This window comes from Salvia miltiorrhiza, chromosome 7 (genome assembly GCF_028751815.1).
Source record: "Salvia miltiorrhiza cultivar Shanhuang (shh) chromosome 7, IMPLAD_Smil_shh, whole genome shotgun sequence".
In the NCBI taxonomy this organism is placed as follows: domain Eukaryota; kingdom Viridiplantae; phylum Streptophyta; class Magnoliopsida; order Lamiales; family Lamiaceae; genus Salvia; species Salvia miltiorrhiza.
The window spans coordinates 4217673-4239865 of NC_080393.1; the positions used below are offsets into that span (position 1 = coordinate 4217673).

Here is a 22193-nt window from a genome sequence, read left to right on the forward strand (position 1 = left end):
TGACATACATGCCACATGTATCCACTATTCATCCTCTTGAATGCCATCATCACCTTATCTATCGACACTTGGAGTTAATTTTGTGAATTGCTAATGCAATCTCAAAACTAACGAGACAATTTTAAGCTAGCTCTACGTGATATATTCGTATCGAATATATAAGTAATAACTTAATGGACTCTTTTAGCAACTTGTACATGTTGGCATTGCGAAGATAGATGGTAAGTACGTATAGTTGCTAGTGGGGACGTACGGATTCAGAATTTTTTTGTTATGGGAGCACAAAATATAAAGCACACGATAAATTTAAATTACTTAAAAAAAATTACTACTACATAATAATTTAAATCTATTAGAATTGAAATCTACGAATTTTCATTTAGCCCTATGAACCCTAATTCGGGCAAGATTGGGGGTTTAATTTACACTTGGTGGAATAATTATTTTTATTAGATAAATACAATTTTAAGATCGCACGACGATTGATAGATTTCAACCTGAAATTTTTAGTTCAGACATTAATAATTAATCAACGATGCTCACGTACATAATGGTTGAGCTCCCTTTTTTTCCAATTGCGTACCATACATAAATCTCACACAACTAATTCACAACAAAGAAGAATCAAGCAACAACCCATCTTTACAAACTATACACTAAATTAAAAGCGATGGACATAAAAGAAATTGATTAATTAGTTATAAATTGAGACAAGGCTACATGTCTCTAACTTCGAACTCGTTTCGATTCTTGACAACGATGTCGTACATGTGAATGGATTTGAACTTGTTGAAGTCTGTTGGGAGAGAGATGAGGTGCACCGTAGATCTCTTGTGGAACTGCAGCAGCTCAGGATCATCGTAGTACCTCTCCCAACCTAGTGAAAACAAGATCCTCTCCAGAACCTCGTACGAGGTAATGGCCTCGCCGGATGCCACGTGGACCATCACTTTCCGCCGGGGGCCCTCGCCGCCGTTCTCCAGCCGGACCACGCCGTTCTTGAACACCCAAACGCCGGACATTGTCGATCGGATAGAATATATATGTATATGTATGGTCGGATTTAATTATGTGAGAAATTTTGTTTTTTTTGTTTTTCGATGTGGGAATAGATGTGGTATGCGTGAATTTATATAGGGAGTAGATGTGGGATGCTTCGTGATGTAAAATTACAAAAGGCATATGTGTCTATTTCAAAATCGTATTTTTATTTTATTGTATTTTTGTTTGAACGATATCATAGATATATATGGAGTTAATTTGTTTGTCGAATATTATATTACTACTTAATTAGTTATACGTGTGAGTCGTCATTCTTTTTTTTTTTTTTTTCACACATGGGGAAAGTGGTGAGATTATAGGAGTAAATAACAGCTGTCTTAAGACAATTCTAGTATACGTGAATAGTTGAAAGACTTGATTAATTAGTTTGAGACACGTAGAATATTAGATTTGTAAGAATAATATTAAGCTTTAGCAAAGCATAATATCGTAGATCAAATGTTTCATGCGCGTATATATATATCGGGGTGGACTACCATGAGAGCACATCTTAAAATAAGAAATAAGAGCAATTTTTAATGTATGAATTTTATGTAGAACACGTATGAATTCGCTGTATAAATGTATGAATTGTGAAAAATAAATTTTTGCTATCTTTGAGATTCGAACTCAGGACCATAAATCCATCTAGGGATGGCAACAGGTCGGATCTGGACCGGGTCTGGCCAATACCAGATCCAGATCCGTTTTCATATACTAGATCCAGATCCAGATCCAGATCCGTGGATCTGAAAATTTTGGATCCAGATCCAGATCCGTCAGATCCGCGGGTCCACGGGTCCAGATCCATGGATCTTCTATTTTCAAATTAAATTAAAAAAATTTCACAAAATCAACAACATCTAATTTCCATCATGAAAAATATAACACAAAATACTTTTATCTAATTACTTTTAGTTTTTATTCTTTTGAATATAATTTATTTATTATTTTTAATTTAGTTAATACTCCCTCCGTCCCGCGAGTCTTGACACGTTTGGATTCGGCACGGGAATTAAGGAGTTGTAGATTAGTGTTTTAAGTGTGTAATTAATAAAGTATAAAATTGATAAAGTATGAGAGAGAATGTAGTAAAAGTGATAAAGTATGAGAGAGAATATAATAAAGGTGATAAGGTAGGAGAGAGAAGGTAATAATTATTACTCAAAAAGGAAACGTGTCAAGATTCGTGGGACGGCCCAAAAAGGAAAACGTGTCAAGATTCGTGGGACGGAGGGAGTATTATTAGTAAACTAAATATAAAATATAAAATATATATATAAAATAAAACGGATCCACGGGTCGGATCTGGGCCGGATCCAGATCTAAAATTTCAAGATCCAGATCCAGATCCGTTTTCAAAATTGAGATCCAGATCCAGATCCAGATCCGTCGGGTCCAAAAAAATGAGATCCAGATCCGTAAAAACGGATCTGGATCCACGGATCTGGACCGGGTCCAAGATCCACTGCCATCCCTAAATCCATCCAACGGGATTAACCGTAGATCTTGATGATCTAAGGGCTGAAAATGATTCTTATTTTATATCTTAATAAATGTTCTTATTTTAGCCCTTCTGTATATATATGTATGTTGTTCACGTGGGTGTAGAGTTTTTTTTTTTTTTTAGAACAATTATGGGACGGTGGCAAGTCGATAGATACCATGTGGATCCCATTGATCATTGATCTAAAATAAGATAAATAATTTTTTTTTATAAAGAAATAAGATAAATATTATGGGACGGAGTAGTATTTATATTGGAATTAGATATGTACACTTTATGAGTCGACCTCAGGCCGAGTTGTAAAATACTAGCATCTCTTTTATTTTTTATTTTTTTTATTTTTTTAAAAAATTTGTTACCATCAAAGAAATGAAAAAACTCATTCACACTCTAGCTCCTAGGGTGACTTGAATCCCCGATCTATTAATTGGAGGAAAAACGTCTTACCAACAGACCGCGTTTCATTGTCACTAGAATCTCTTTTAAATCTGAAAAGAGAATCCTAATATTTTTAGAAAGTTGCAATTATAACACATGATATTAATTTTGAAAATACTATGAAGTTTTTTGACTTAGGGGAGTTGGGGAGGGGAGCAGTGGGGTTTGAACCCGAGACTTCACTGTTCACACATAGGAGGTCACACCGCTTCGTTAACCACCGAAAATTGTGTCGAGTGCCATATATATTTACAACTTTTAGATAAAATAATCTCACTCATTTTTTTGTAATTTTTTCTTCATATTTTATAGGCCATATCATACTTACAATCCAATCCAAAGATTGGCCTATAATTAACCCATTATATTGTGCGATATATGGGCTTATATCGATAAATGCAATATGTACATATCTAATTACGATTCTTATATCTACACTAATATTACATAATTTCTTTAAAATTTTGTATTTATTTGCATAAATTAAGAAAGGGCACGGATTGAGAAGAATCCAACTTTATGCGATTCTATATACAACCCCACCCCATATGATAGAATATTTTGCAAATTCTTGAAATCCTCATCATGAGCCCTCTCCAAAAAATAATTATATATAGTTTTATGTTAAAGAAAAAAGCTAAAGGAAAGTGACTTCTATTACATAGCAAGAAGAGTTGTGTTTCAAAGTGGTACCTTAACAAATTAAAGGGATTTTGTCAAAACGACATCCACATTTATATATCTTAGGCTGCCATCACAAAATCTTGCAAGAAAACAATTTATCATAGTATTGCTTTCAAGAGATCATGGACTAGAGAGAATCAAACAATATTAATTAACGGATGGCATCAAAGTTTGGTTGCATTCGTATTTATAGAAAATATTGACATATGACATATATGAATAGTATACATGCGATGTAATGTCCGAATTAAATCATACTTCAAGTAAGTAATTACTATAACGTATGCATATATATCCTTCATATATTAAGGGCAATGAAAAATTAACGACATTATCATACTACCAATTTAATTAGAACTCTTGAAACAAAAGTGTGATCACATATTCAATCATAGAATATATTATATTTATTTACCCTAGTAGGTTAATCATGACAATTAGCACATGATAAATTTCTATCTTTTTATTTCCTATGTGAATAAATATATATATATTTTTCTGTTTTTGATACATATATATCTAGAAGAACCATTGAACCAAGAATTGCATAAAATTATCGAGAATCTTGTTTGCTGTCTAAAAGTTTTTTTAGAAAAATAGGATACCTTTTCAGACAAGTCTGTGAATGGGGTGGATTCAAATTTTAAAAACTTTTGCCCATTAAAATTATTAAAAAAAAAACTAAAAACTTTAGGAGGCATGGCATGGTTCTTTTGGACCAGAAACAAAGGAGATTCTTGATTCTGATTGTGAAACCACATTCACTTGCCTTTATACTAGATTTGACCCCAGCCTTTCATTATTGACTATTCCACCTCCATCAGAGACAGAGAGAGAGAGAACATGATTTTAATTTGTTTCTAAAAAATTATGATAAATGAAAATGCACTCTGGGAATTGAAGATGAAATTATGATCAATGGCATTTGCACAATATTGAGAAATCGAAAAGAGAATACTCACAAATACCTTTATGATTCATGGACATAAGACTCACATTCAGATAGAGAGATATAACTAAAAATTAAAGACAATATTTAATTTTAGTTCATTCTCGCGAGGGGTCAAGAAGATATATAAGTACTTATATTTGATTAAACTAACAGCGTAGAAATATACATAGCTATATAATTTAATTAGTCAGTTATCTATTTGACTATATCCATATTCAATGATATATATTTAATTATAATTCATTAATTAATTTGTGAGTGATTCTGGACAGATTTGGATTCGTCTCATGAGATTGAGATGACCTGCAACAAATATCGCAATTAGATTGAAACTTGAGGCAATTAAAACAAATTAAACTAATTTTGACTATTGTTTAAACTCAACGATAACAAGGGTTTTAATTATCTTTTATATAGTATCATTTTTCCAATAAAAAGTAAAAGAAAGAGAAAAGTGCCCTTTTTTTCTTTAAATAATAATTTAAATTATTGAATTAGTACGTAAGAACCATATATATATATAGATATTTTAGTTCTGTGAAGTCAACAATTTCTGCAGTTTTAATCCCACGGGCTAGCTAGCTGAATAGTGTTTGGCGTGCCAAACAAAGTTTTGAATTTTATATGAAAAAGCAAATTTGGATGACTATTCCCATATACTTGGCCTTTTTTTTCAGCCGATAATTTTTAAAAAAAAATGATGAAAAAAGTTTTGAGGGTATTTTATTGTCGTAGGGGTTTATGACATAGAGCAAATTGGGTAGCCCTAGTAAACCTTTACTTGCATGTCTCAAGTGAAGAAATGGTCCAATGACTCGAACTTACCCGACCAACACCAAACACTGCCCTTTTCAACATAAAGATTTTGGTTTTTATCCATCTATCCGAATCCCATGCATCCACCACTCTCTATCTCTCTCTCACACACACACACAATATACTCTGTATTAAATTTTTGTGATGACTTATACGCACACAAATATTTATTTATTGGAGTTTCATCAATTTAGGGTCCGGTTAGCTAAATATTAATATGAATATGCATACATGAAAGATGAAGATTTCAATAATAAAGATTAAAAAAATTAAGACTACTTTTATTTTGCATTTTTAAACATACGCTATTGAATTTAAGAATTTAATTAAAAATAAAAAATGTATTAAAATATTACATGAATTTTGGAGACGTGTATTAAAATGTCGCAAAAAATATGCATATTTTTCAACAAGTCCAAGAATGTAGAGAGAAACATAAACAGTATATAAGGAGTCATTTACTATTCGATGCTGTTCTAGTAAGGTCCAAAAATATTTTATGCACAAGAAAAAAGAATGACAAGAATATTTTTTTTTTCCTTCTTTTTTGGAAATCTTATTGTTATTATGTTAGTTTTAGTGAGAAAGAAGTAATAAGGTATGTATATAAATTTTTGACGTATTTTCGTAGCATATATGACATTTGAACGCTATATATAATATTTAATGAATGAAACCATATATAGTTAATGAATGAGAAAAGACAAATCATATAGTGAAACATATATGTTTCTTGAGATTGTTATGATAAAGTCTGAACTTTTTCTAGAGAAAATCATTAATATGTCTCAATCAAATTTATTGAAGAATATTAATAGAAATGATTAATTTTTTTTTCCTTAGTAAATGATGTAACGAGGTACGTCTAACGTGTCGTACACTGTATATATATAGATTCTAAAATATATGTCATTAATTGTGACAAAAACAGATGAAGCGTGGAGAAATATATATTCAGTCAAGAAATGAAACAAGAGGAAATTATCGATGGGGATTGAAAAGTGAGAGATAGATTACCATTACGTTTGTACGTGTCGCTACGCTATGTTTAGATTCTGAGCATTAAAAATGATTGATCTAAACATGTCTGGGAATTAAGAATATTTATTAATTAAGAGACAAAAGACGATTTTGTAACTCAAGAAAAAGAGAATATATATATTGAAAGGTTCCATGGAGTTGTTTGAAATAAAAAATAATCTCAACCTAAAAAATAGCTCAATCAAACAGCCAATAATTAAGAATAAATTCAGTGTCGAAATTTTATGCACATCTCAATAATGGTAATGAACATGTCAATAATTTTGATGAACGGACGTAATTTGTTGAAAATCTCGCACTTCAGGATTTGAACCCCAAACCAAAATAGTTGTTCAATAAAATTATTGATATGTTCATCAAATTAAAATTATCGATTTGTTCAACGTTTCTAAATTTCGCAAAAAAAATAATTTTTCCATAAAACCTAACCTTATATTTGCAAAATCGTTGTATTTCAAATATTTTCCTTTCATAATTAAATACGTATATTAGACTTATTAGTATATAATGATGATATTTCCATGTCAGATCATCATTTTCAACTACCAATCTAGAACGAAGAATATTAATTCTTTCAAATTAGGAGACGAGGGGATTAAGATTCGTATCCTAATATTTCATCCCTACAAAAAGGAGAAATCGTCTAATTAAGTTATAAGTAGAAAAAAAAGAATATTAATCTTTCTTCATCAAGATATTAAAGGTATTAACTATAACGTACTGCTCGATTATCACAACAACATTTTTTAACTAATCGAATCGAACTTCTCTCACAAAGTTGAATTAAAGAATAAAGATCATTAAAATGAGAATTGCATCTCCTTTCTTACTTTAAAAATTCTTACTTGAATTGATTCTCCAATACTTGCAAGAAATTAATGCACCCTCCCAAAATCTAATTGTAATTGGGATGCAAAAAGTGAGCACCTTCTAAAACGTATTAATTTATAGTGATTGAACAGATCTCTTCATCATAAAAAATAAAAAAAAAAAGGGGGAAGGAATTATTTATTTGCATAAACGGAATATCAAAGGCAAAAAGTAGTTATTAAGTATTTCTATCATTAGGGTTGTGCCAATACTTTAGAATATAAATTATGGGATTAGATCAATATAGTAGAATAAGAGAATAAAGGTAAACCTTTGGAATTAAGGACTTATTCCATTTTTTTCTCCCTATGCATGTATATAAGTAAAGGATTAAGTAAGAACTTTAGTGAGAACTCAGACTCATGAACAAATATATATATATATATATATATATATATATATATATATATATATAAAATACATGAACAAGAGATGGTCAAATCGTAAACAATTAAATATAAAACATATATATAGGATCCGACCATCTCTAGTTCATGTATTTTATGCATTATAATTGCTCATGATCTGACTATCTCGTATTCATGTATTTGTGCATGGTTATTAGTTCTCACGGAAATCTAACCCTATACATTTGGGTACATAATTCTAGAAATTTCTTGAAATCATCCCCAAATCCATAGATAATGACTTTCATTGATGTATTGTTATTTGTATCAAAATATTACAGATAAGAATTTGATTACGCAAATTTTAAGAATCGTAACTTTATTCCTTGTCTTAATGTGAAGTTTAGCATCATCGTTTACGTATAATTTGCAGTGATGCATTATAATGAGAACTTACTGGAAATTTTAATATAAATATATTAAAATTGTTAACATATTACGACAAGGAATAAAGTTACGATTTCAAGAAATTGCGTACGTATTCAAATTCTTATTCGTATATTAATGTGAAGTTTAGCATCATCATTATTATTTTAATAGACTATATGTTAATAATTTTAATATATTTATGTTGGGGAATGTCTTATTATTAATTTTGTCTACCAGAAATTTGTGATGCGAAGATGACGACTCGTGATGTATTTTGAGTAGGGATAGCAATCGGGTATGACGACGGGTATGAATAGTGACTATCCATATTCATATCCACGAACTAAATGGATAATGGTTTTTAACCACGAAACTATTCATGGATATCAAATGGTATCCAAATCCGCCACCCACGGATACCCGTTATCCGTCGGGTATCCGCGAACCCGCTACCCATAGGGTATCCACCACCCACTATCCGTCGAATACCTGCCACCCACTATCCATCGGATACTATTCGCCGGATACCCACCACCCACTATCCATTGAATACCAACAAAATAAAATTTAATTATAAATTTATAACAAATTTAACGGGTAATTGACGGGTATTTCACTAGTAATTGATGGGTATTTTCGCGGATATTTTTTGCGGGTAAACGGGTTTCGCGGGTATGAATAGCAAGTATCCAAACCCATACCTACGAACTAAATGGATAGTGAATTGTAATCACGACACTATCCATAGATATCAAATGCCTCTCAATCCCATCCTAATAGATTCGAATTTTCGCGGGTATCCATTACCCGTGGGTAAATTGTCATCCCTAATTTTGAGCTGTTAACGTTAAAGTTTAGTTTTCTGGGCAATAAGCTTATCAAGAAGGACAACTAGATGGATCATATCAAGAAAATACATTTTAAATTCAACTAAATAAATTCAAGGATCACAAAATCTTGGGTACACCTGTGTGTACCGTACAACCGGATTGACCCGTACTCAAAATAGTGTTATTTATATGAGTTGGGTCAGGATATGGGTTCAAATCAGAGTGCGGATCAAAGTTTAAATGAAGGTGTGACCCGGTTGTACGGTACACCCGGGTGTACCCAAGACCACCTCATCAAGGATTGAAAATAATTTTGATAATGATTTTGGGGTGTGTTCAAATCATATTAAATTCTCCTCGGGCTTATCATCTACTATATTTTTATTTTTCTAGCTCATAAACATATAAAATATTAAAATATAATCAATATTAGGATAAACATTTTCCATTATACAAAAGGGCGTATTTTGCTATTTGATGGATGAATAAGCCTTCATCTTCATAAATATAAAAGATGTGATCGTGTCCCCAAAAGAACATTCAAATAGTGCGAGCTTTTGTCGAGGTCTAGAGTTTAAATTTCACCGTCTTCCCTTCCTAAATCCTTAGCTTTTATAGGTTCAAAACCCGCAGCACTTTTTAAGTTACTATAACTTCTAATAAAAATTCGAACTTACAGGACTTGAATTTGGTAGGTCCGACACCCAATTCTTCGTATCATAGTAACAAGTAGTAGTTATGATTTTAATTGTTATAGTTTTGAATCTTGCCAATATTTTGGTTTAGTCCTGAAGCCAATTAGTTCAAAATCAATTAAGACATTCATTTAACTATGTTTGGCATGCGAATTGGATTGACGCGTTGGACTAATAATTTATCATATATAATACTTAGAAGATAAATATGAAGCGCATCTGGTGTAGTGGTATCATAGTACCCTCCCACGGTACTGACCAGGGTTCGATTCCCTGGATGCGCAATATATATTTTTTTGAATTTTTATTCAAGTAAATGAATAAAGGAACAAAGTAAACTTTAATTTATATGTTATTTATAAAATTAATCACTCTAATAATAATTTTTAATATATTGAAATCAAAATAAGGTCCAGCTCCATAAGGTCTACAACATAGCATTCCTCAATAAAGTAAAGCAAATGAGTTCTCATATGCAAATAACTTTATTGATTTATTCAGGATGTACTTATGCTTATGAATAAAGTAATTGATGCCTCCAAGAGGACACCAAGCGGTGCGACATCATGTGTGTGAACAATGAGGTTTCGAGTTCAAATCCCACTGCTTCCTCTCCCCAACTCCCCCAAGTCAAAAAAATAAATAAAGTAATTGATGAGCCCCAAAGAAGTCGTGATAGTATAGATGCTTTGCATTGAATTTTTACTTTGAAATATTTCGCACCGAAGTGCATAAAATGTAAATTTGGCCCAAGATATGCGGCAATCCAGCCCAAAATATTTATGCATAAAAGTATTGTGTGTAGCGACTTGCAAGGAAAATGACGACCCAAAATCTATCCAAGCATGAAGCGTGTTTGGTTGTACCCAGAACATGGTAGCCCACTCAGGCCTGGCCGGTCCGTTGACAGGGGTATTTATGATCCATTTTTCTTGTTTATTATTAATCCATATATGCTCACTTCGTCCTAATGAAATTAAGTCGTATTCTTTTCAAACCATTTCAATAAAGTTGAGTCATTTCTCATTTTTGGAATAAATTAAAATTACTTTTTCATTCACTTTCTTTTTTATTTTGTTTTTTCATTTCACTGTTTCACTAAATACTAGTAATTCCTTAAATCTCTACCCCAAAAATCTCTTTTTTCATTTCACTTTTTCACTACTACATTTCTAAACAATATATGCAAGGTTAGAGAGGAAGTTCAAACCATATTCAAATTATTTGATCAATAATCAAATTTGATGATAGATTCAAGGATTTGTGAAGCCAAAATTTGACTAATTCATTATTGAGCCAATCTCAATACACCACAAAAATTTAAAAATTGATTAATTAATAAGTCTACAAGAACTTTTTTTTTTTAAGTCTACAGGAACTTAACCACCGTTTAATAAGCAGGGTCAGACAGTGGTGAATCCAACCAACAGATAGGACACCCAAATAAAGCAAATGACGTAAATCTACCTCACTCTCCCTCACCATTCTTGAACAGATAAATGGCATTATAAGATCCGGTGCAAGAACAATCTCAAGTTGTTCACAGACACTAGCAAGTAACAAGACAGGCAATCACGATGCCGAAGTTGTCGTCTAGACATCGGGGGGAAACACAAAAGCTAAAGACTAAAGAGGAGTATGTAGAAACGTGCGAATGATTTTTAAACAACATTTTGGGCAATCTTCAGTTGCACACAATGGCCACAACTAATAGGACTGCTACAATTGCAGAAGAACTACTAATCAAGAAACTGCAGTTATCAATAACTTAAGATAGCAATATCCAAAATAAGCATTAAACAGAAAAATCCCAACTTTGAACAACGATGATATCTGGAATATCAATGACAGAGTTCATTCGTAAATGGATTCAGTTTCAAATCTTGAAGTGGCATCCATTAGGGTCGAACAAATGAATCACAAGTATATCACAAAATCATTATAATGAAGTTATAATATCACATACAAAGTGAAAGCAATCACCCAAATTAGCACTAAGCAGTAGTAACGGAACAAAAACAGATATCAAACACTTTCATCAATATCAACCAACACAAAATAGATTGCCCCAAAATGATATCATGAATATCACAAACATTGACCAACCAAAATCAAGGTTACCCACCATACCATATAATTGACCACAAAGTAGCCCTCAATTCCCAGCTAGAGCTCATCCTCCATCCTCAAATACTCCCCAATATCGGCGTGGCGATGCACCACGATTCCGTTGGGGTCCATCTTCCGGCAATCCACCGTGCTCTTCGCCGCATCCCCAAACCCAAGCGGCACATCCGACATCGAGAAGACCACCACGCCGTCATTCACCTGGATGCTCTCCGTGATTCTCCCAACCCCGCCCTTCAACACGCTGTTCCCGTACAGGAAGCTCATCTCCGCCGTCGGCTTCAGCCACACCTTGTGCTTGGCGTTCGCCGCCAGCAGGTTCAGGCACTGCACCGTGAGGTGGAACTTGCCGCCCTTGGTGAATTTACCGATCTGCGTTCCCAGCGCAACGAGCTTGTCGCGCTTGATGTTGGTGGCGCGCTTGACGAGCGACTCGGAGACGTAGTAGACGCGATTCTTCTGCATGCGGAAGCAGTAGCGGCCAGGGTTCGGCTCGGGCCCCTCGTGGGCCTGCGCTTCGAGGACGATGTTCTTGAGGTTGTTGCCGACGAATTTGTGGAGCTTGTTGAAGACGAGGGTCGTCTCGTTCTCGTCGAGAGGTCTCATGGCGATTGGCGATTGTTCAATTAGGGTTTGGGAAATGGGGATTTTTTTAGGCAGGGTTTATGTTTGCAGCAGTCCTTTGGTTAAGGTTTTAGGGAGAAGAGGTCGTTTTGGGCCACTATGGGCTTGTGATTTATATTGGGCCTTAATGGACTTATAATTTGTATTGGGCCTTTCCTTTTGAAAGGTACAATTGGATCTAAGTGAGGCTACTTGAAATCGAAAGTCTCGTGACGCATGCTTACGTTAGGAATATATAAGTATGATTTTAGTTGTTAAAAACCTCGTCATTATTTCTTTTCTTCATTTGTGTTTTATCTCCTTGAATAATTTTCTTGTGTTCGTGATTTCGTTTTCAACTATTCAGACGAACTTATCAAGGATCAAGTCACGTCAAATTTCAACATTTTTAACCTAAAAGCTAAAAGCATAAAAAACCCAAATTTTCCAACTTGATTAGGTTATTTTGGTGTGAAGTTCAATAAGAAGCATCTAGATCAATGGTCAGTTAACTTTTAATTATTGCTGAAGTAGACCATTGTTCTTCAATAATACATGTATTTTTTATTGCTAAATCTGGTGGTAGTGCATTTATTAGAATTAATGTTTATGTGGACCAACAAGTGCAAGAAGAATATCTATAAAGTTATTGTTGAACTGTACATATTAAACTCTTCAAAAACAAAAAAAAAAACAAAAAAAAAATTGTAGATATTACATGTATCATATATGGCCACTAAATAACTATTTGAACACGTCAATAGTCTACTGATAAGAGTTTCTAAATTACACAACCTGAGATAAAGGATTATAAATAAAATTTAGATAAATAATATAGATTAGGTGAGATTGTTAATATTTTATAGGTGTTTGATAAATAAGATATAAATACTAAGATAACTAATATTATTGTTTGATATAAAAGATACAACTATAGATAAAAGAGTAAATTACAATTTTAACCTTATATTTAAATAAATAAACTAAACAAATAAAAAATATAAAAATAATTATCCCAACCCCAACACCAGTACCCCCAACCCACGCCCCTTTCTTCTTATCTAGGTAGAGAGATAAGTTATCCCACCACTTTGGTGTAATTAGTAATCTCATAGTAACAGTGAAAAACATGTGAGCCTGACCTTTATTGCGGGCTTGGAGTACTATATAAAATGCCTATCAAACGGAAGGAAAAGGTAAGAAATACAATTTATCTAATCTAATAGCCCCTATCATACAAGTACTATACTTCAAACAATTTACATCACACCACTATTTAAATAACGAGTATTTTTAATTATATTTAGAATTTTTATATAATAATCAAATTAATATCAATTTTATATATAATAAAATATAAAAATATTTTTCGTGCGTTGCGCGAGTGCAAATGATAATTAAAAATGTAAAAATGATTTGATCTTGCCCGATTCGAATTTCTAGGGGAGTAGGTTATGTTTCGAGATGCTTGAATAAAATCCAAATCAAATTAAATCGGTTCAAAAACTTCATAATAATTGGAAAATTGCCTAACTCTTGAAAAGCATGCACCCACAAAATCGACACAATCAACTCTCAATCCGAGCCAACTCCATATGTCTTTTTTATTAGGTTAAACATAGATCGAGCAACTCTGCCTCTAGATTCAGCATCATATACACACATAGAAGGATTAAAGAATAAACACTTTTTATAAATTATGAATTTATGTAAAATATGTAGTATATATTTGATGTGAAAATATATAAATTCCAAACTGAATTTTATTTATTTATTACTCCCTCCGTCCCGGCTTTTGGTATCCAGTTGAGAACGGCACGGGTTTTAATAAAGTGATTGATGTGTTGTGAGTGGAATAATGGTCCCACATTTTATGTGAGAGTTAAAATAATTAAAGTGGAGTAAGGGTCCCACCTACTTTTACCAAAAATAGAAATGGATACTAAAATGTGGGACGGCCAAAAAAGGAAAGTTGGATACTAAAAGCTGGGACAGAGGGAGTATTATTGAATTCAAACTTGATATCATCAATTTCTTCTAATAAGGTGATGAGGTGATATTAGGTACAATCGGATTGAGTCATTTACATAATTTGAGTCAGGTTGCTGAATGTAGGTTCGGGTTAGAGTCTGAGTATAAGTGTAACCCGGTTGTTCAGTACATCCGATTGTACTCAAGTTTTTGTGTAAAGTATAAATCAATTAAATTTTTTTATTGAAATAAAATAATAAATGAAATGAACCTTTAAACTATTTTCCAATTCGTTGAATATAACCTAAAGGCCTATAGATCCCTTGAATCCAAGGCAATAATTAAAATCTTGGGAAGTGTTCCCAACCTCCAATCCCACAAGATAAGATGATTACATCAAAAGGTTCATACATAAATCAAACGTGGCGTTATGAATATTACCCGAATCAAAAGTAAATATTGCTTCGTCACAAATTCACAATATACATCACTTAAAAACTAAAAAACAAAATTTGACAAGCAACATAAAATTCCACGTTATTAATTAAGATCAGAAATCAAACCCGCCATCAAATCCACCGTCGAAATCAGCCCCGTCGGAAATCATATCACCGATCAACAATCCGCCGAGAGCGCCGCCGAGCAGTCCCGCCCCCATTCCTAACCCAAACTTATTTTTCTTCTTTGGCTGCTGAACCGGCGGTGGCGGATACCCGTAACCCTGCTGCGGCGGGTACCCGTACCCGGGCGGGGGCGGTGCCGGATACCCGTAACCCGGAGGAGGCGGCGCCGGATATCCGTACCCCGCCGGAGGTTGAGGAGGATATCCTTCTGCTGGCTTATGAGTATCGCCAACCGGAGGATACCCTGCCGGCGGCGGATAGCTTCCGCTTCCATTCGCAGCCGCGGGATACACCGGCGGATAATGTCCACCTCCCTCAACCACGGGGTAACCCGCCGGCGGCGGATACTGGCCACTCCCCTCCTTTACCGGATATCCCGCCGGCGGCGGGTAAGATCCGGCAGGCGGATAATTGGAGCTAGTTCCGGCAGGATTCGCCGGCGGCGGGTAAGATCCGACCGGCGGATAATGGCCATTCCCCTCCGTTTTTGGGTACCCCGCCGGCGGCGGGTAAGATCCAACCGGCGGATAACCGGAGCTAGTTCCGGCAGGATTCGCTGTATAAGTCCCAAAATCACCCTTCCCCGCCGGTGCCGCCGCCGGGGGGTACGGCGGAGCTGAGGAGGCGGCGGCGGTTTTCTCGCTGAATTTGCAGGAGAAAGTGAGCTGGCCCTTGGGCTTTCCGCTGGGTTTCCGGACTTGGTAGCTGACGAATTTCTTGCCGTCGGCGGCTGCCGTCGCCGGAGAATCGAGAAGCTCCTTGATCGGGACGTTGACCTCGCCGACGTCCTTGTCGCCCAACGCCCGCTCGCAGACGAGCTTGAAGTCGAGGGTGAGGCGATTCATCTGCAGCGCCGCCTCCTCCACGGTGAACTTCATCGTGAAGTTCCAAGTGGGGTTGGCGTCGCCGTCGTGGTCCACCGGTGTCCTGGTCTTCTGCTTGGAGCTCTTGTCGCCGCCGGAGATCGAAACGACGGCGTAGACGTCCATTTTCGTGATGAGATTGACTTTGTTCAAATCTCTCCCGGATTGAAGCGTGATTTCCAGAGTTCGAGTCTCCATTTTTGTGATCTGATCTCGGATGAGTTGCGAAGAAACGGTTTTAGAGAGAGAAGAGAGAGAGAGCGGAGATTGCAAGAGAGAGAAAGAGATAAATTTTTGTTTTTCTTTTTTTTAATTGAAAGCGAGTATAAAACTATATAAAATATGAGATGGCGTAACGTGTTAACAATTCTTGAGGTCAACGTTGACACGGTGTATAAGATTACTTGGCGGCTTCCAAGGAATAGCGATAATTACAATTTACAATTACTTTTCTTCTCTTTCTTTTTTAAATGGATTTTCTTTTTCCTTGTTTTTATGTTTTTCATTCAATGCTAGCTGTGTTATTTAGGTTTGTATTTTGCTAGATTCTAACTGAAAAGTGATGCAAGTTAATTTTAGGACAAAATAATACTCCCTCCGTCCCAAACGAAATGTCCTACACCCTCCGTCCACGAAATGAGTACCCATTTGTGGACGGCACGAGTTTTAAGAAATGTATGGAGTGTAGTGTGAATAGTTTAAGGGTCCCACTCTTTTGAGTGTATTAATTAAAGAGATGTGTGAGGTACACTTGCCAAAAAGGGAAATGGGTACTCATTTCGTGGACGGACGAAAAAGGAAATATGGGTACTCATTTCGTGGACGGAGGGAGTATTTCTTTTCGGCACGAAGATCAAAAAATGTGTATAAAATAGATAAAGTGGGTTGATGGGAATTATTTAAATATTAAGTATAGAGAAAGTGTGTATTGCCAAAAAAGGAAACATGACATTTCGTTTAGGATAGCCCAAAAAGAAAAACAGGACATTTCGTTTGGGACGGAGGGAGTAATATTTGAAGTAAAGTAGTTAATTATTCATTCATTTTGTGGATAAAAATAGTTAACATTGCAAAAGCACCTAAAAAGAAAAGGGTTAATGCCGTGAAAAACCATGAACTTTGGTGCGATTTCAAAACTTTCCATGAACTATTTTTTTTATCAAATTTTCTATGAACTTAAATGCCTGAACAATTTTTCCACGATTTTTATCTCCGGTGATTTCCGGTCTTAGGGTAGCGCCTACGTGGCATTACCAAGCTGACATGGCGCCTACGTGGTAATACTGAGCTGATGTGGCGCCTACTTGGAAAAAAAATAGAAAATCGATTATTTTTCTTTGCTCTGCTCTGCTCTGCTTGCCTCGCTGCTCTGCTCTGGCCGCCGCCTCCCTAACCAACCCTGCAGATCCGCCGCCGCGCCAGTCGCCGCCCTTTCCGCTACTCCAATTCGCGGCCTTTACCACCACCACACCAGATCCGTCCACCGCAGACCTCCACCGCCGCCGTCCACTGCAGACCTCACATCATTCCAGAAATTCTTCTTCTCTCCAGACCTCCACCGCCGCTGTCCACCACAAACCAGATCCGCTGCCCCTACGCTGCCTTTACCACCACCACCCTGCAGATCCGCTGCCTCCCTCACCACCGCCTCCGGCACCCGCACCAGATCCGGCGCCCCTGCCGCCGCCGCGCCAGTCACCTCTGTCCCTCGTTCTTCTTCTTCTCCAAACATCCATCGCCGCCATCAACTTCTTCTCCCTCAAAAAATCGTCTTCTTCCCCAGATCTCGCGCCGCCGACCTCACACCACCCCTCTCTCCATCGCCCTCCCCCACCACCTCGCAGATCCGCCGCCCCCCTCCGCATTACCAGGTGGTTAGAAGAGCTCTGCCCACGGAGACAGAAAACCTTCTTTCCGGCGAGCTCGACCACTAACACACAGAGAGAGAAAGTTTTGGGCTCAAAATGATGACGTTTTGATTCACCGCCGGTGACGCCATGTCACTTTTCAGGTCACTTAAAAATGCCATGTGAGCACTGGGGATTTTTGAAAATCATGGCAAAATTGATCAGCCCCTTAAGTTCATGGAAAATTTGATAAAAAAAATAGTTCATTGAAAGTTTTGAAATCGCACCAAAGTTCATGATTTTTCACGGCATTAACCCAAAAGAAAAGGATGCACGTATTTGAAAATAGAAAAAAACATAATGATTTAGTTTACATGCAACACCATGTGAGTACAAAGTACAATAATACGGATTAATTCATCACTATACAATAAGAATATATATATATAATACTCCATCCGTCCACGAAATGAGTACTCATTTGTGGACGGCACGGGTTTTAAGAAATGTATGGAGTGTAGTGTGAATAGTTTAAGGGTCCCACTTTTTTAGTGTATTAATTAAAGAGATGTGTTGGGTACACTTGCCAAAAAAGGAAATGAGTACTCATTTCGTGGACGGACGAAAAAGAAAATATGAGTACTTATTTTGTGGACGGAGGGAGTATATTGCTATAATTGAATCACCAGACCAGATAGTATACTTGTTCAAAGGTTCTGAATAATATATACCTTATAAATTTAATATTCTATCATCAACGTTAAGATAAATAAAAAGAGATAAATCTACCATTATTTTAATTGCAACGCAATTTGATATTTGCAAGTGTTAACAAGTCAACTTCTCTCTCTCCAAGTTGTGAAAACGAAGCTTTGTGAATCGTGAGTTGGTGCCCAAGTCCTTTCTGGCTCCTTGAATTTTATAGACCACTTAAAATATTAGAGAGGAAAACTTCCAAAAAATTTATTTTCTAATTTCACTTTTTAACGTGATCGGGGATCAAGTCGTTCAGTATTAATCTTTTTTACGAGTCAATAATCACTATATAGGTTTAGTATTATCGCATTCATGCACGATGAAAATATGTTTTTAGTGTGATAAGAGGAAGGAATGTGTACCTTTGCCGCTAAAACAGAGGATCCCATTTGATTTTATAGATTTTATAGACTGCTGCCATATATGCAACGAACATCAATTTGTGTTTTAATTTGTCATTTTGGTTCGTCCATCAATTTATATCATACTTATTTTTAATAACTATTTTCTTAACAAATAAATCATTTTTTCTTAAAACTTAACACGAATAGGTGATGGAATGAGTATTTTAATTACCTTTGGAGGTCTACTGTCGCTGGGCCGAAATTCCACGGCCCATCATGAATTTGGGCACCAGCCTAATTAATATGGGTTATGTGTTAAGAATCTTCTTCGCATCAAATGGTTCATTATTTGTTTTTTTTCAAATTAAATTAAAATTCTCTTTGCAATAGTATATGTATCTAAGTATCTTCTACTCGGATCTCAACAAAAATAACATTGTATTGAATTCGTCCGATGATTTAAGAAAAAGAATTTCAACCCATCGCAAATCTTTTTTTTTTTTTTTCATATTTACAAAATCTTCTCGAATTTGGTATTAGGCTCACGTAGAATTTTAAAGTTTTAAAATGCAAGTTATTTTTTCATACAGATTTATTGTGAACGGGACCGGTCTTGTATTTCGCAGGACCGGTTTAAAAAATGAATCCCCATAATTTTTTTTATATATTGATAACACAACAACAATATTTTAATATAATCTCTTTCAATTAATTATTTAAAAGAGTTATTAATCAAGAAAAATCATTTTAATATAATCTCTTTCAGTTAATTATTTAAAAGAGTTTTCAATCAAAAGAAAATAGAAGGCACTAAAAAATCAACACAAATATGATAATTTATATATATACTTTAAAAAAATAAAAAAAAATAGGCCCCTAGGGGTCCTAAAGAGCAACATGTTGAGTATAATCAGGTACGAGCCTGATTGTGAATAAGTTGAATAGGTTGTGTGGATACACTTACAGAAAAGGAAATGAGTACTCATTTGATCGATAAACCAAAAAAATAAATAAAAAAAAATACACACTCATTTGATGAATGAATAGAATATTATAAAAACAAAAAACAAACGTTCAACATTTTTCAAAAAAAAAAAAAAAACAACGTTCAACGTAAAATACAAAAGATATAAATTACAAACAATTATAAGTATTTAGTTTGAGTAGGGTTTGGAACGATGAGCTGATCAGGTGTGAGAGGCCTGAGACATGTCTGTGGCGTGGTCGTTATAGACCGCGCTTAGCGAGGATCCTGGAGAAGCCGGATGTGGCCCATTTCGTATCTGGTGTCTGGGTCTGGGTCGGGTTGGGGCGGACCGGTTGGTAGTCTTCCTCCTTGTTCTGCCCCACTCCGTCCGTGAACTTATGCCATGCGCGCCCAAACTCCCTCTTCTTCTTCCCCAGACCCGATCCCAACCGGGCCAACCCATACTTCATCAACTTGCTCGCCCCCGATTTTCCAATGCCAATCGCATTCTTCCCCAATTCTAACGCAGAATCAATCTTCTTCTTCAGCTCCACCGCCAACACATACTCGTTCATCTCCTCAGCTGACGCGTCGGCCATTTTCTCGCTGAATTTGCAGGTGAAATTCAGCTCGCCCTTGGGCCTTCCGCTGGGTTTCCGGACTTGGTAGGTGAAGAATTTGTTGCCGTCGGCGTCGGGCGTCGCCGGAGAATCGAGGAGCTCCTTGATGGGGACGCTGAGCTCGCCGACGACTTTGTCATCGCGGGACGACGACTGCTCGCAGACGAGCTTGAACTTGAGGGTGAGGCGGTTCAGCTGCAGCGCCGCCTCGTCCACCTTGAACTCCATCGGGAAGTTCCAGGTGGGGTTGGTGCCGCCGTGGTCGGTCGGCGTCCTGGTCTTCTGCTTGGGGATCCTGTCGCCGCCGGAGATCCAAACGACGGCGTAGACGGCCATCTTTCTGAAGAGGTTGACATCGTTCAGATTTTTCCCGGAACGGAGCGTGATATCCATAGTTCGGAACTCCATTGTTGTGATCCCAAACTGAGTTGCTGCGGAAGAGTGAGGTTTGAGAGAGAGAGCAGGCGGGACTGGAGTTTGTTTTATTGAGCACAAAAATGAGAACAACAAATTAACAAAGGGGTTATTTATACTAACTTCGTGGCCCGTAACTAACACTATCACTAATCGATGAATTTGAAACTAAACTACGAGTGTGGAAGTTGGTGATAATAATTAATTAAAATTAATTTCAAGGTAATTCACGACTCACGAGGAAGACAGAATTAATAAATTAAGAAGATATCGAACTAAAATGAAATTAAAGAAAAATGTCTTGAGCTAGGGAGAGACGGTTGACGAGTTTACATTTCTTGAAGTCAACGTGTGTGGACGTGCGGCGGCTTCCAAGATTAGGGATGATTAGGGATTCATGTCATAATCTAAGAAATAGCACTTCAACAGTTCAACCCATAGAAAATCGACATCTTTTAGTATTTTTCATCTTTACAAATCCGTCTCGAATTTGGTATTAGGCTTACGAAAAATCTCGGGGATTAAAAACCTAACCAAACATGGAATAAATCCTAGTTATTTTTTATTCAAATAATAATTCCTATAAAATACTACTTGATATAACTGATACTACTTGATGGAATAAACCCTATTCTGATCATGTAGTATCAGTTATATGAAGCAATTACAACTAAATATATTCTTAGTCAATAAATATTTCTATTCAAATAATAATTCCTAACCAAACAAGTTTGTACTCGGGGATTAAGAGATAAAAAATAATTAATTTCTATCTTTTTATAATCTTTATTATTTTGAAGTGACTATTTTATTTGTTAGTGCGACGCGTGACGCGTTACAATTCTTAAATAACTAATTTCTATTGTCTTAGTAGATGTTTTTTCATCCTTTCCAAGAGACACAAGTTACTTTTGTAAAGGCTACATTTTTAATGTTTGAAATAAGTAATAAACCATTCATGCAGTTTTGTCAAGAAAGTTGGTTAGCAAAACTATTATTAAAGCACCTGAAAAAGAAAAGAAAAGAAAAACATAAATATAATGTATTTGAAAAAAGATAGAAAGACGACGAGAAGTACCACTAGTGATGTATACAAGTACATTAATATGGATTACTTTATTAAATTTTTTATGTATATCAGTACATAATAAGAAAAATAATTAGCATATTGTAGGGTTTAATCACTTTTCGGAGGTTCTGATTCTGAATATAACTTTGTAAATTAAGTACTTTAATCTATCATTATTTAACATTCGAAAAGAAAAATAATTAATTAATTATCTTTGAATAAAGTATTACTGTATAACTACTTTTTTTTAAACGAGTTGTAACTACTTTTTTTAGTTATCAAGTTCACATTAACATACAGCTCATTACTCACTAGGGTATAATCATTTTAATATTACAT

At 35.5% G+C, this 22193-nt stretch overlaps 4 protein-coding genes and 1 non-coding gene across 5 annotated transcripts; 1 reads left to right on the forward strand and 4 right to left on the reverse strand.

Moving 5' to 3' along the window:
* Positions 1–490: 490 nt before the first annotated feature.
* Positions 491–1212, reverse strand: LOC130991933 (flowering-promoting factor 1-like protein 3). Its single transcript, XM_057916390.1, has one exon. The coding sequence runs from the start codon at positions 1020–1022 to the stop codon at positions 717–719; it is 306 nt and encodes a 101-aa protein (XP_057772373.1). The 5' UTR covers positions 1023–1212; the 3' UTR covers positions 491–716.
* Positions 1213–9863: 8651 nt separating this feature from the next.
* On the forward strand, positions 9864–9934 carry TRNAG-CCC (transfer RNA glycine (anticodon CCC)). Its single transcript has one exon. It is a non-coding gene; the product is annotated as a tRNA-Gly (tRNA).
* Positions 9935–11563: 1629 nt separating this feature from the next.
* LOC130991900 (uncharacterized) lies at positions 11564–12557 on the reverse strand. The gene has a single exon (XM_057916353.1). The coding sequence runs from the start codon at positions 12381–12383 to the stop codon at positions 11817–11819; it is 567 nt and encodes a 188-aa protein (XP_057772336.1). The 5' UTR covers positions 12384–12557; the 3' UTR covers positions 11564–11816.
* A 2132-nt stretch (positions 12558–14689) lies between these two features.
* LOC130991863 (protein SRC2-like) lies at positions 14690–16283 on the reverse strand. Its single transcript, XM_057916281.1, has one exon. The coding sequence runs from the start codon at positions 16033–16035 to the stop codon at positions 14902–14904; it is 1134 nt and encodes a 377-aa protein (XP_057772264.1). The 5' UTR covers positions 16036–16283; the 3' UTR covers positions 14690–14901.
* Positions 16284–20011: 3728 nt separating this feature from the next.
* On the reverse strand, positions 20012–20779 carry LOC130993083 (protein SRC2-like). The gene has a single exon (XM_057917806.1). The coding sequence runs from the start codon at positions 20777–20779 to the stop codon at positions 20012–20014; it is 768 nt and encodes a 255-aa protein (XP_057773789.1).
* Between the last annotated feature and the right edge of the window lie 1414 nt (positions 20780–22193).

What these genes read in the sequence shown, in the direction of transcription:
- LOC130993083 (XM_057917806.1), bottom strand. Translation starts at nt 20,779, where the DNA reads ATGGAGTTCCGAACTATGGATATCACGCTCCGTTCCGGGAAAAATCTG.
- LOC130991900 (XM_057916353.1), bottom strand. Translation starts at nt 12,383, where the DNA reads ATGAGACCTCTCGACGAGAACGAGACGACCCTCGTCTTCAACAAGCTC.
- LOC130991933 (XM_057916390.1), bottom strand. Translation starts at nt 1,022, where the DNA reads ATGTCCGGCGTTTGGGTGTTCAAGAACGGCGTGGTCCGGCTGGAGAAC.
- LOC130991863 (XM_057916281.1), bottom strand. Translation starts at nt 16,035, where the DNA reads ATGGAGACTCGAACTCTGGAAATCACGCTTCAATCCGGGAGAGATTTG.